Source organism: Pyxicephalus adspersus, chromosome 4, assembly GCF_032062135.1.
Source record: "Pyxicephalus adspersus chromosome 4, UCB_Pads_2.0, whole genome shotgun sequence".
Classification (NCBI taxonomy): Eukaryota; Metazoa; Chordata; class Amphibia; order Anura; family Pyxicephalidae; genus Pyxicephalus; species Pyxicephalus adspersus.
The window spans coordinates 57544822-57558425 of NC_092861.1; the positions used below are offsets into that span (position 1 = coordinate 57544822).

At 36.3% G+C, this 13604-nt stretch overlaps 1 protein-coding gene across 1 annotated transcript in view; it reads left to right on the forward strand.

Annotated features, from left to right (window-relative positions):
- Positions 1-10341, forward strand: part of TFRC (transferrin receptor) — a 20899-nt gene extending 10558 nt beyond the window's left edge. The window contains exons 9-19 of the mRNA XM_072408275.1: positions 1049-1188; positions 2154-2302; positions 2682-2801; positions 3056-3141; positions 3926-3989; positions 4344-4411; positions 4510-4568; positions 4684-4762; positions 4978-5199; positions 6084-6224; positions 6374-10341. Coding sequence (XP_072264376.1) covers positions 1049-1188; positions 2154-2302; positions 2682-2801; positions 3056-3141; positions 3926-3989; positions 4344-4411; positions 4510-4568; positions 4684-4762; positions 4978-5199; positions 6084-6224; positions 6374-6613 — 1368 coding nt within the window. The 3' untranslated portion in view covers positions 6614-10341. The remainder of the gene's footprint in view (positions 1-1048; positions 1189-2153; positions 2303-2681; positions 2802-3055; positions 3142-3925; positions 3990-4343; positions 4412-4509; positions 4569-4683; positions 4763-4977; positions 5200-6083; positions 6225-6373) is intronic.
- Positions 10342-13604: the final 3263 nt, after the last annotated feature.

Here is a 13604-nt window from a genome sequence, read left to right on the forward strand (position 1 = left end):
TTTTTTTTAATGTCACCCGCTGCCACTCAAGACAGGGATGTCTCAGCAATCACAATAAAAACTATAGTACAAATTATAGAAAAATAAAGACTAATCAAAGAACAATAACAGAACAAAAGCTGAATAATAGCAACAGCATAAAAAATAAGGAAATCTATGAAATAATACTTAGGTGGAGTTGGTTTGCCTTGGCCCAGGTTGCTGTGTAATGTCCATGTTATTAGTCACTGGGCTCCCTGCAGTGCTCAATGTGTCAGTGCCGTTGTCCTTAGCAACAAGATGGTATCAGTGAGAGCTCCCTCTGCTGGTCTTACATGGCTTTTAAATGCCAATCACAGAGGTAGGACTAATAGGACCATCCAATGACAGCAGGGTGGGGGCTGTCTGTCTGAGTGGCTGTGGCCACATGGATTATGGACACTTCCCAACCCCCTTGTTCTAGCCATTATTAATAATGTCACAACTACAGGTTTTATGAAATGCCAACCCTCAGATTATAAATCGCCACAAAATAAGGAGTTCACAGAAACCAAACTAGGCATGTCTGGGACTTCTTTTAGAACAGGTAAATATAGCTTCCAGTCTCCCTGAGGCCTAGGAGACTAGTTCTTGGTCTCAAAATGTTCACCAAAGCAATCCAGCTACAAATCAGTCAACTGCTACTTTATACAGAATGGTATATTGGAAATATAAAGATTATTAATGTGTTTTGGAATACATCTCAAGAGTTTAAACAGGGGCCCCTCTACTAGCCTTATCTGAGTTTTATGACACCTGGAGACACAAAACTCCAACTTTTACAAGGGGTGTCTAAAAACTACACATGGTCTGTAAGATGTTCCTTGACAGATCAAGAAATTTCTGATAAGGGGAATTGTCTCTCTAACAGACCAAGGTTAGATTTCCAAAGGTTACGATTTCCAACAAAGACATTTTAAAGGAAGACCATTTGTTATATTTAAGGGTAAGATTTAATTTTTTTAGGGAAAATCAGGACTTAATATTTTCCACAATATCACAATGATAACTGTTTTTTCTTACTCCGAAGGCTCATTTTGGCACTGGAGATCCTTATACACCTGGATTCCCATCCTTTAATCATACACAGTTCCCTCCATCGAGATCCTCTGGATTGCCAGGAATTCCAGTTCAGTCCCTTTCTAGCAGTGATGGAAAAGCCTTGCTTAGGTATGATTAAAAACTTCTAACTGGTTGCTAAATTGTGAATCTTGCATGAAGTACTTGGAATTTTTTTTTTCACTTTGTGGGAAAAAATAAAGTTCACGAATCTTTAGATGATTTAAAGCAAAAATGCCATGGGGTTAAAACTTAGATTTGCCTGCACAAATATGCTGTTATCTTCCAAATCCAGGGCTGTCCTGGTGGCTAATACTTTAGGACCTCTGCTGGTACTAAATCTTTCCTGTCAATTGCATTTCTATGGCCAGTCCTGATGATGGGCTGATGTAAAGGAGGTTGCAGGTTCAGATAAATGCTAGCTATTTTTTTTCTTCTAGGAAGGTCTGTGTGATGTGTAGGCTGCTGCATCTCTACTGTCTGCTCCCTTTAAATGACTACAGGTGTAAATTTCTGTTGTAAAATGCATGTCATAAGTTTTTTCTAATATTATATATTTTTTTTTTTTTTTTTTTGCTCTTTGGTGAATTTGTTTTGCGTGAACATCTTTAATCCTATATACTGACGGGATGGGGGAGGGGACGGGACATTCATCCACTTAGGCATCTGACACATTTATTTCTGAAGAAGAGATTTTCATCTAAGCAGAGCACAAATGAAGTGTTTAGTGTCAGGTTTCATTCTGTTGCAATGCTGTATAGTTGTTCACCTGAGTAAGCAATTCCTGATCCAGTTTGCTCTAATGAATACATTTTTCTTTTTATAATATGGCTATTGGGTTTTAACTTTTGTCAATAACTAGCTAAATTAATAATTAAGTCAATAACTAGCTAAAAGGTCCAAACGGCCTCAAAAAAAAAAATTGTATGACAAATTCTCCAGCACATTTTCCATCTTGAAAAAGCCTCTTGCTGCTGCCAAATGCTTGGATGTGGGTTACTTTGAGTCATTTCTTTGTAGACTTCAGAAGACGTAAAAAAAACTTTTTTTTTTTTTTTTTTTTTTTTTTACTTTAGTCAAATGGAAAATAGTGGCTGCCCAACAGACTGGAAAGTTGGTTGCAAACTTAAAGACCAGCATACCGTTAATCTTGAAGTGGACAATGTTTTGGCAGAGAAGAAAATTCTCAATGTGTTTGGTGTTATTAAAGGCTTGGAAGAACCAGGTAATCTCCAGTTGTGATTGTATAGTTATTACCTTGTAATCTGCTTTTAGCACATTGATCAAAGTAATAAAGTGATAAAAAATAAACCCAAATAATTACTAATTTAACAATAATATTGCACCCTTGTTTGTATAGATTTCAGTGTTTTTGTTAAATTTATTGTTAATATATTATTGTTTATAATTATTTATTATATTATAATTTGATTTGTTTCAAACTTTATCAGATCCAGTAGTTATTCCTAACAATTACAGGCCTGCAATATTAAACAACAAATTTCCATGCAATGTACCACTTTTGACCTAAAAAATATTGACATAATCAGACCGCCAGGGAAGTTAAACCAGTCTAAAAAGCTTTTTTGCTTTGATCTCTACAGATCGTTATGTTGTAGTTGGTGCACAAAGAAATTCCTATAGCATGGGTGTTGCTCAGTCAGTCGTTGGGTCATCTATTCTTTTGGAAGTTGCCCGTGTCATTACACAGATGGTTAAAGAAGGTAAGTGCATGTATAGGCTTTTGGAAAAGTCTGGCATTTCATACTGGAAGTTGAATTTGCCTGCTGCCGAGGTAACTATGTATGCGTCAGAGCAAAAATGTTTCCCCAAACACATTGTGTATGCTGTAAAATCACAAACATATATGGTTCACAATAAATTTTATTATTTTCCTCACCTCCATTACAAAATTGTTGTGCCAGTAAAAAAAATATTGTAGGTTTCCCTATTTATGGATTTTTATTTTTTTCTTTAGATCAGTATAAACCTCGGCGCAGTATTGTGTTTGCAAGCTGGAGTGCTGGTGATTTTGGAGCTGTTGGTGCCACAGAGTGGCTAGAGGTAAGAATGACAGCTGTTTCTGTGCATATAACCTCTGAAAACCAAAACATATATATATGCTTTGAATGCAGACCAACAAAGATAAGCATTTTTGCCATCTCAAGGTCAACCCATACAATGTGTTAAAGCGCACCTATACTCTTAACCCAAGACCAATATTAAATTCTCACTTATTTGCACTGGAATGTCGGCCCTTCTGCTGTGTCAGCTGGCATTCATAGAGGGGGAAAAAAAATTACATTCTATATTTGGAAGCCGTTATTCTGTCTGTCTGTCTCAGATTGACCTTGCCATCCGCTCCTGACCCAGGCTGTCTAACCAAAGTCTTTTTTTGTCTGTTGGTACTGAACTACAGATCAAGTCCCCAATTACAAAACACAGATCAGGCCCCCATATCAGACCCCTGCACAGTACTATCATTATCATCCTCCTTTTCATAGCAGGGTGTGTCACTCCTATTGCGCTAACTGTTCTTTATGTAAAGAAGTTTACACAAAAATAAACACAGATCAGAATAACTTGAGTTTATATCATAAATCAGCCAGAGCTGAGTATAGGTCTCCTTTAGGTACATATTCCTCACTCCTCTAGCATCCTTATTTTTTGTTTAATAAAGGGACAAATGGATAGCTAGATCTGCTTGTTGTGTTTATGGTGACCTTTATGGCTGCCGCCTTGTTGAGTTTGTGTAGGGTTTTTTTTTTTTTTTTTTTTTTTTTTTTATTTAGGGGTGTCAATATTCTGGCAATGAACAGTTTAACAAAGCCTAATGCTTGCCTTACAGGGGTACCTTTCAACTCTGCATCTGAAAACTATATCCTATATCAGCCTGGACAGTTCTATTCAAGGTATGATCTTTTTCTTCTGCCTTGAGTTAACTATAAATGGCTCTAGTTTTATAGCACTTTTTCCAGGAGTAAATTGGTTGTCCCTGAATGAATGAATGAATGAATGAATGAATGAATGAAATTACAGGTGTAACAATGATCAGAGATGTGGTTGTAGTTTTGTTCATTTTGATTTTGGCTTCAGCAGCCTGTTAAAGCAATTAATACAATTTCCAAAAGCAAACAGATGTTCTTGACTTGGTTTAGGTACAAAAGAGGTTTTAGGTGTGTAGGTGAAGATGATCTGGCAATCCTAAAGGCCAGGTATTGGCTGTGACTGTGGTTAAAGTTGTTTATGTCCCCCCCCCTCACTAGGTACTGGATCGCTTGAAGTGTCTGGGAGCCCCTTAATGCATACTATGGTAATGAAAACTTTAAATGAGGTAAGGATATTGCTGGCTTGTCTTTATACTTCAGTTAACACAAATGTAATATTTTGCAGCAAACAGTATATATAATTCTGAGTTCTGTTTCCATTCAGGTTTCTCATCCTGTTGCTAATGGTGACAAAAAACTTTCTGGCCAAGTATCAAATTTATTGTAAGAAACCCAGAATACTTGTTTGCATGGCTTTTATTCATTTATGTTTTTGTTGTTTAGAGTAGATGTATTGCCAAATTCTCAGGTTTCTTTCCCCCCCTCTCTCTACTGCTAGACCTTTGTCGATGGCAGATTCAGCGTATCCCTTCCTTGCCTACTCTGGAGTTCCTTCAGTATCTTTCAGCTTTAAAAAGGTAAATCTGAGACAAGTCTCTTTTATTTTGGCTTGCTACTTATATTAGTGTTAAAGAAAAAAACAAAAATAAAGCTTTATTTGCATAATCATGGAAATTTTGTATGTGTGACCATTGTTTTCTTAAAATGTGATCAAAACCACTAATTGATGTGTTTTTGACCTGCTTGTTGGGAAAGCTGGCTTCCTACTTATTTTTTTTTTCCTTTTATCTAGGATAAAAAGTCTTATGCTTATCTTGGAACCAGAAAAGATACTTTTGAGAATTTTCAGAAGCTGGTTAACATTGACCCTATGTGCAGAGCTGTTGCAAATCTTGCCACCCAAATAATTCTGCGTTTGACTCATGACCATAAGCTGCCCCTGGACTTTGTTAAATACAAAGAGGTGTTGCGTCGGGTTTCTATTGATCTAAATGCTAAAAGGGCTGATATAAATGTAAGTAACTCCAAGTGTCTTGTGATTGATTTGTCCTTTTCTCATTCTTCCTCTTGTCAGTGTCTGTAGGTGAAAATGCTCCCAAATCCTGAAATCTATAACTTTTGTATTTCAATTGGTTGCTTAGTTAACCAAATTTTCAGACGTGGACCATGATGATCATCTGACCCATATGTTTTGCTTCTTGTAGCTAATGACTAAACGTTACTTTTAACATAATGTATGAAAAACGTTACTGCTATATAAACACCAAAAAATGATTTATGAACTAGCATTTTATTTTTTGTCCTAAATGAAACCTGCTTGCCTTTCCTGCTCTCATTCCATCAAACTCCACTGTGATGAAGAGCAAAGCCTGCTGAAAAATCTTTAAGCGTCTAACACGCCTATACTTTTTAGGTGCTTCACCTCCCACTACATACTGTTGTTACTTTGTGGATCCCTACTGATTTTGGGGCTTGCTGGTATCCGAGTAATACACCAGTATCAGAAACTTTTGAATTTTTTTTCCTTCAGTTCTCTCCTCAGGGCATCAGGTTTTAGAAGCATGGGCTGCATGTAAGACATTGAAGACTGGATTTATTGTTCAACATTTAAAAACTAGTGAAAGTTCTCTTTGAATAGCTAGTTTTTAACACTCAAGACTCAATAATGAGTTCCCCAAGTCTAAATTCGGACATGCAGTGAAAAACTGATTTTAAATAAAATACTAATGTGGATGAGGGGAAAGCGGAACCCAGAAGGTGAAATGTAGGCAGCTTAAACCTAATGTTCTGGCACTTGACATTTTTGGTTTTGGGGTTTGGATACACATCTGGTTGCTCACACTGTCCAATGTATCTTACATACTTGTTTATGTGCATTTAATTTTTTTTACTTTGCAGAGCCTGGATCTCACCTTGGATTGGATACATTCTGCTACAGGTGACTTTGGCAGGGCAGCTGCAACACTAATGAATGACTTTGATTCATCAGACCTTGAAAACAAGCCTTTCCTTCGGTCTCTTAATGACCGTGTTATGAAGGTAGGTGTTGAGGTTTTTTTTCTGCAATCCAAAAATGTGGCAATGGAGCCCTCTTATGCCACATTTCTTTGGTAGTAATGACCAGTGACATGGTGTGTGTACTATGAATGTATTGTAAAGAAACCAAATGATATTTTTTCTTTCACCAGATTGAGCACTCCCTGCTGTCTCCCTACGTGTCTCCAAAAGACAGTCCATTTCGACATATATTGTATGGCTATGGAAATCACACTGTTGAAGCCCTAAAGAACCACTTAAGTTTTCTGAAGGATGAAACGCTGTTTGACAAAGATGGCTTTAAAAACCAGATGGCTCTTTTGACTTGGACTGTCCAGGGGGCTGCAAATGCACTTGCTGGAGAGATTTGGGAGATATATAATGAATTCTGAAGTGTATCATGTAAACGTTATTCTCTGGTCATAACAAACATATGACACAAACACTTTTTCTAGGTGTATGCTTCTTGGTTTCAGTTTCCTGTTGAGCATCTGTTAAGCTCTAAACTGTTTGATAATTTAAAAAAACAAAAAAAACAAAAAAAAAAAAAAACCCTCTCATTATGGCAAATTTACAGCTTTGTGCCTCCCAGATACTATACAGGAAAGTTGAACTGATGTGCAAGCATCTGAAGGAATTGCTTTGTTAATGTAGTGGTAACGTCATATGTGTATTATGCCCAAAGGTTTTATTTCAAGCACTTATCTATTATCTATTTTTTTTTTTTTTTTTTTTTTTTTTTTTTTTGTTCTCTTCCTCAAATGGTGCCCGGCCCTTAGCCAATTGACATTTGCCTTATTTCAGGAAACCCTGTGCTGACTATGGAAGAACCTAGTAGTGCTTATAAAATGTGGCAAATGACCCCAAAGCAGATTTACCTTTTTATTCTAGTGGGTAGTTTCCACAGTCTTGTTTTCCCTGTTGTGTATAATGTGCTGCTAGAACAGGTCTGCTTCCTCATAAGGCAGAACTCCAGTTGGAATATTGTAGACAAGTTCTGGGTGGTTACTAGGTTTTCCAATCAATAATAAGTCTTTTGCTTAACTCGGCTTCTACTTGTGCTTTATATGCAGTTTCCTTGGATGCTGCAAGCAATATTGGCACAAGTCTTCCTAGCTAGTCATAACCTAACAGATTTATTGTATTGCAAGGAAAAGATTTTAGTGCATAGAAGCTGTTTAGCTCTTCTTTCCCTTACTGTACTTCATAAAAAGCTAGTGAAAATGAAGTCTAATTTGGTAATCATCTGACAGTGAGCAGATCTGTTCTCAGTCTAAACACAATGCAAGCACAATATACTATTACTTTGTATAGGTGATGCATATAAACAGAGTGGGGATGTTAATGTTCATAGCCCTCAATCTGTTTTGGTCTTTTTTTGACTAGTGAGCAGATTCCAACTACTTTGCGGTTTCTCCTGACTTCTTGCTGCATAATTTATAAATTGGCCCATGTTGTGTGTGTGTGTGTGTTGGTTTTTTTTTTTTTTTTTTTTTTTGTGTTTTATAAAAGTCATGTGTTTAGCTTTTTCTATACGAAATGCGTCATCTTGGCAATACATTTGCTATTATGCCAAAATTTAATATTTTAGTTCCACTCAGGAATAATGCAGTGAGATTTACTTTGTAACCGATACCATCCATTTGTATGTGTTGTGAACATTTACTAGCTGCTAGTGAAGGTAAAACCCTGTCACTGCAAAGGACCAGTGTTTTGACCAGAACTTAGTTTTTGTTTCACAACGGTTCTATCCACCTGCTAAATCTGGATAGATGGTTTCGATATTCTATATATTGCCCAACCCTGCAGTGCAGGATGGCTTGTTTAATGTTAACTGGGTAAAAGCTAGCAGGATTCCTTTCGCACTGAATAATGGTACCCTTATTTATTTATGAGTGACAGAGATCACTATAAATAGTATTAATTTTGTTATTCTGGTAATTATCGGAAGCAGTGCCTTCCATAATTGACGGTTATACTGTCGGATTTTTTTTACTTATAAAAAATTAAAAGCAGCATCTGCTTAACTTGTTGAACATGCTACTGGAACTTCTGCTGTCCACACAATGAGTACAACCGACTTCAATAGTGTGATTAGTGCTACAAAAACAGGTTTAAAGTTACCTATTTTGTAATTGAAGTGCACGCACTTGTGTTTGCCTTTCAAAATAGCTGGGTTATATCAGTTGTTGGAGAATGTTGGAATACATAAGTACTACTGATTTATACACTGGTCTTTCATTTACAATGCATGGCTTACGGTCTCAGTACAGCTGGCCTACTGTATTTTGTGAAGTGCTGGTGCTAAGCTTGTTGGATTCTAAGCTAAATTATGTGGTGGGCTTTATATGCCTTTAAAGCAGAATTTCCAGTAAATTTTATACTGTATCATGAAACAGTTGACATTATCGGGAGCAGTGTCTTCCATAATGGGATTTTGAAAAAATTGGTAGTTTTTGCCTACCACTGTGTTATATCGGGGGCAGTGTTCCCTCATATGTTACACTACAGGTGTATTTAATTATCGGGAACAGTGTTTCCCATAATTGGTTTTTAGGATAGATGCTTAATGTTTTTCTTGGTGTTTTTTCCTTGTGTCTACCCTGACTTCTCCTATTGGGATTTTTTTGGTAAATACTGCAATGTGAGTTTAGAGAACTTTACTAACCAGTTTGCTTACTGCTAGATGTTGAAAATTTTTGGATTTCTCATGTCTAGTCAGTTTGAAAACTCCCTGCAAACTGTATTTTATGTAGAACCTCTTTACATTTAAAATGAAATCCATTGGGTGTAACTTCCAACTAAAACTAGTGATGCTTGTTAAGCAGCATGAACTCAATCTGTAGTATAGTTACATATCATTAAAGCACCTAATTGGAAATTCCCTCCATGTACAAGCACTTATTCCTTAGGAATTTCCTTTCCCTACAAGAACCTACCGTTGTCCTTTTTTTTTTTTTTTTTTAACAATGTTGTCAACTAATTACATCCCTTAAATTGCATTGTGTAGTTCCCTTAAGTATAGTTTGAATGAAAACAAGTTTGCTTCCTGACATCGTCTTTCTGTTTTGCAGCCATTTTTCAGTATCTTTTTGCAATAGAGGCTTCCATGTTTAGATTGTAGTTTGTCAATTTGGCCTGAGTGAAATATGCTGGAAGCAGTTGCCTGCAACACTTTGTTGAAATTTTGCAATATATTCATCTGTGCATGTCTCTTTATAGATTTATTCAAATGGGGACTTGTCAGGACAGAAATAATAGCTGTTGCCAATGCAGACATTTAGTCAGTTTTGAGCAAACCCCTTTGGGGGGGACCTAAAATTTACACTTTCTTATAGAAGAAGAAAAAGTATACAGATGGTTTCCCCACCTCGCCTTCTGTGTTTTGGCTGCATTTTCATCTTCTTGCACCTTCCTATTTCCATCCCATGTTTTCCTTGGGTCTACCATGGGTAGATCTGCCACAAGAAAGGTACTGAACACTGAAAGGTTGAACTCTACTGGACCATGAGATGGGAGTTTCCATTTAAAAGTATAGCTTTGATTAATTTGTTCAGTAAATTTATACGGTCAGTTACCAGTTGATAATCTGACCTTCATGAAAAAATAGGTAAAACATTGCGCCAATAAAATGCTGATTTCCCTTGTTGCTAGAATGTATCGTTCCAAAAGTTTTCCCCTGCCCCACCAAAAAAACTAAATTCAAAGTAGGCATTGGCAGCTCTCATATTCCTGTACTGAACTTTCCATTTAAATGGTTAGTGTTCCAACCTAAAGGTGACTACTACATTATAGCCATAAGACTTGCTTGTTGTGTGTGTTTTTTTTTGTTTTCCTGGACATTGTCTCACCATCTTATAAGGGGGACTCCTGAGTCCTGGTTTACTGATGCAGCTTGTTCTTTAGTAAATTGACGTTTTGGGGTATTTCAAAAATTGTAAAAAAAAAAAAATTTGACTACAATATTATTTCAGACTTGCCCCTAAACATTAATTCATGCTAATACAGGCCATGTGGTAACATCTATGTATGACTGGAATACATTTTTATCAGCTTTTTGAATCTTTTCACTGTCTCATGTTTTTGCTGCATTCTGGTTCAATAAATGGCTTGCATAAAATGTGGTTTGTGAAAGTTTTTTTTTTTTTTTTATACAACAGGAAACAAAATGGTTACCTAGTAACATAAGACAACTGTATATACCATGGTAGGCAAAATAGTTACATTCTTGTAATTAAGGTTAAACAAAAAAAGACTACAGGATGATGAAAAAGGAACAATGTGAAGGAGTTGGAAATTGAGAAATTTTTATTCCAAAATTGAGAACTTGAAATGGAAGAGACAGATTTTATATTCAGTTATCAATGTTTCCACATTTTCATGAAAGTTTGGTGGGTATCATTTAAAATACTAGCTGGGTTTTATTTTTATAATGGGTAGGAGCCATGTACTTTAAAAATAGATTAGTGTGACTAAACAAGAGGCTATCCTAGGCAAGAAGATTGATTTTTAAGAAGTAAACCCTTGTTTGTCAATATGTATTGTGGTGATAACTGAAAGCAGAATTAAACTTTGAAAATAAAGATTGCAAGCAGGCAGGTTTGTTGACTGCAGACGAGACGAGCAATGTCCCTGCTGCAATGAAATCCCACAACTTAAACCCTCCAATTTAATGTGATTACCCATGGAAACCCGACATCCAAAATTGGTTTCTCATTACCACACTCTTATCTAAATGTGTTTAACAGAGAGACAAGTCTTGTTCCTCAGGAGTGTAGGTAGTAAGTATTCTAGAAAGAAAGAAATATACATAAATGTAGCCAAATGTTTGCTATTATACTTAAGCATTAAGTATAATAGCATTACCACAGCCAAAGGCCCTGCACCCAGAGCAAACAACAACACAAGCACAATCGTGGCATGGTAGAGAAAAGCACCATTGCATTAGAGGGGAGCCTTGACCAAATACTTGCAATAGAATTTCTATAATCTGTAAATGTTCAATCTTGTAATTATGTGCTCTGTATTCTAAGGTCCAAAGATACAGAGAAAGAGCTCGTGAATATCTAGTGATGAAATAAAAGAAAACCTTATTCTCACTTTATTAGTCCATGCATTATCTCTTATAATGATAAACAGTATAATATAATATGAGTATACTAAAGTTAGAAACACAAAATCATGTAAAAACAATAAATTTAATAATTTAAAAAATCTTTGTTTAAAAAAGTTTTTTTAAATTAAAAAAAAATACACAATATACTCATACTATTATATATACTGTAAAATGTTCTTGAAAACAATCTACTGATTTCACACCATACACAAAATCCAATGTATTGTATTCAATAGTTATTTTGTATTGAATGCAATACAAATGAATTTTGAATTCCCTGCCCCGCCGGCAACGTACACACGCACCGAGGTCACGGGAACTCCCCTGTGACTTATCGGATGCAGAAGCAGAAAGAATAAGGAAATCGCGGCGCTGGACGGTGCAGGACGCCGGCGGATCAGGTAAGGCTGTATTTACTAACCTTCCCATAGGTTTACCTACCCCGAGTGTGACTCGGGGTGACCACTTTTAGCAACTTTTTTCTACCCCGAGTCCAACCTCCTAGGAAGGTTAAATAGTTCTAGATAGATTTCATCTGTGCTTTAACTTAAGTGCCAAGTGCATTCCTGTGGGTCCCTGGGATTAGGCTGGAGATATTGAATGGAAAAAATCAACATGTTAAAAAGATTTTACAACAAATATACATAAAAAATGTATTTAATTTTTTTTATTCATTATTAGTCACATAATAATTTATTTGACAATTTGCATAGATATGTCCACAAAAATCAATATTGTTTCACTCTGAAAAGGACTGCAAAAAAAATGGTCTCACATTGTAAAATTACTTTATATATGTCTTGTGTATAGACAATGCCTTTAAAATTTAATGGGATTTTTGGTGCCTATTAGCCACCGTTTTACAACTCATGGAAGCAACAAACTTGTCCTTTGTAAAAAAAAAAAAAAAAAAAAAAAATAATTAAATAATAATCCTTCATAATCTTCATACACTGGTATAGCATCTTTCCATCAGATACATAAAATGGAAGTACTTGATGTGACCAGCAGATGGTGCTGCAAGCAAAACAACCCCCCCCCCCCCCCCCCCCCCCCTTCCTCCCCTTCCACCTAGGTGTAGACAGCAAGTCAAGGGTTTGCTACACTCAATAACTACACAAAATTGGCCTAAATCCTGCATATGGTTGTGTTCTGCCTCATTTAGGTTTATCTCCCAAGTCCGCCTGCAAGATGTTGCTGACAAAATGAATGATTTTGTAATCTAGGAAGCATAGTAACTAAGGCACCCTGGCTAGATTTGTTGTTCTGTTGGCATGCTTTGCCGATATTAACCTTTTATAGTACGTTCCCTGTTGTATGGCATGTTAAAGTAATACACGAGAAAATGTGAAGAAACATGGCTATTAAACATTACATCCATTGCTATGTTTGTGCCTTTACTAGTGCAGGTATGGTGTTAACACTACTTTATTTATTAGATTCAGCACCACCAAATCAGTCTGTTGGAACGCTTGCTAAACTTTCGTATAGCTGAGCTCCCAGAACCAATCTAATTTACTCTTCTGGGCATGTTGGATAGCAAGTTGCCTGCTGTGTTTTCTCCCAGTGACCCCTTTAATACTAATAGGGCCTGCAGTGATTAAGAATCAGCTGGAAGAACCACTATTCAATCATTCTGAGGCATCAAATACGATCCCTGGCCTGGAGGTCTACCATGCAACATCACAATAATTAACAACAATAGCCTTAAAAAAATCTTAAGTGTATCAGTAACGAAAAGTGCTATTGGTTCACCAGGAAAAAAACATGTCTTGCAATGAGCATGCAGGTAAAATATGTCAATTATTATATTTTTTACATCACATAACAGTTCTTTGATCAGTGTTTTTTTTTTTTCATTATTATTTCCATGTAAGGTTGAACCTTGAATATCTTGCTGCCATTGGTTGGAAGTCGGTTTCGCCTTCTTCCCCCAATAGAATATAATGAGATTGCCCACAAACATCAGGTCTTTAATCAGAACAATTTCAGTGCAATGCTGTGTCTGAGGTTACAAACAGGGATCTTCATAAATTTTAAATCATAAATCAGAACATTTTCTTTCTCTTGTATTTTAAATCATTTCCCTTTGTACTTTATTGTAAATAAATGTACATGATGAAGTTCTGTGTCTGTTAGCTTCCTCTTCACAATTCCATTTTACACTTGCTGCAAAGAAAACAGAACAGGTCTGAAAGGAGCTTAAGCTGCGTACACACCTGCAATTTTTCTCGTTGGAAAGGATCTTTCACGATCCTTTCCAACGA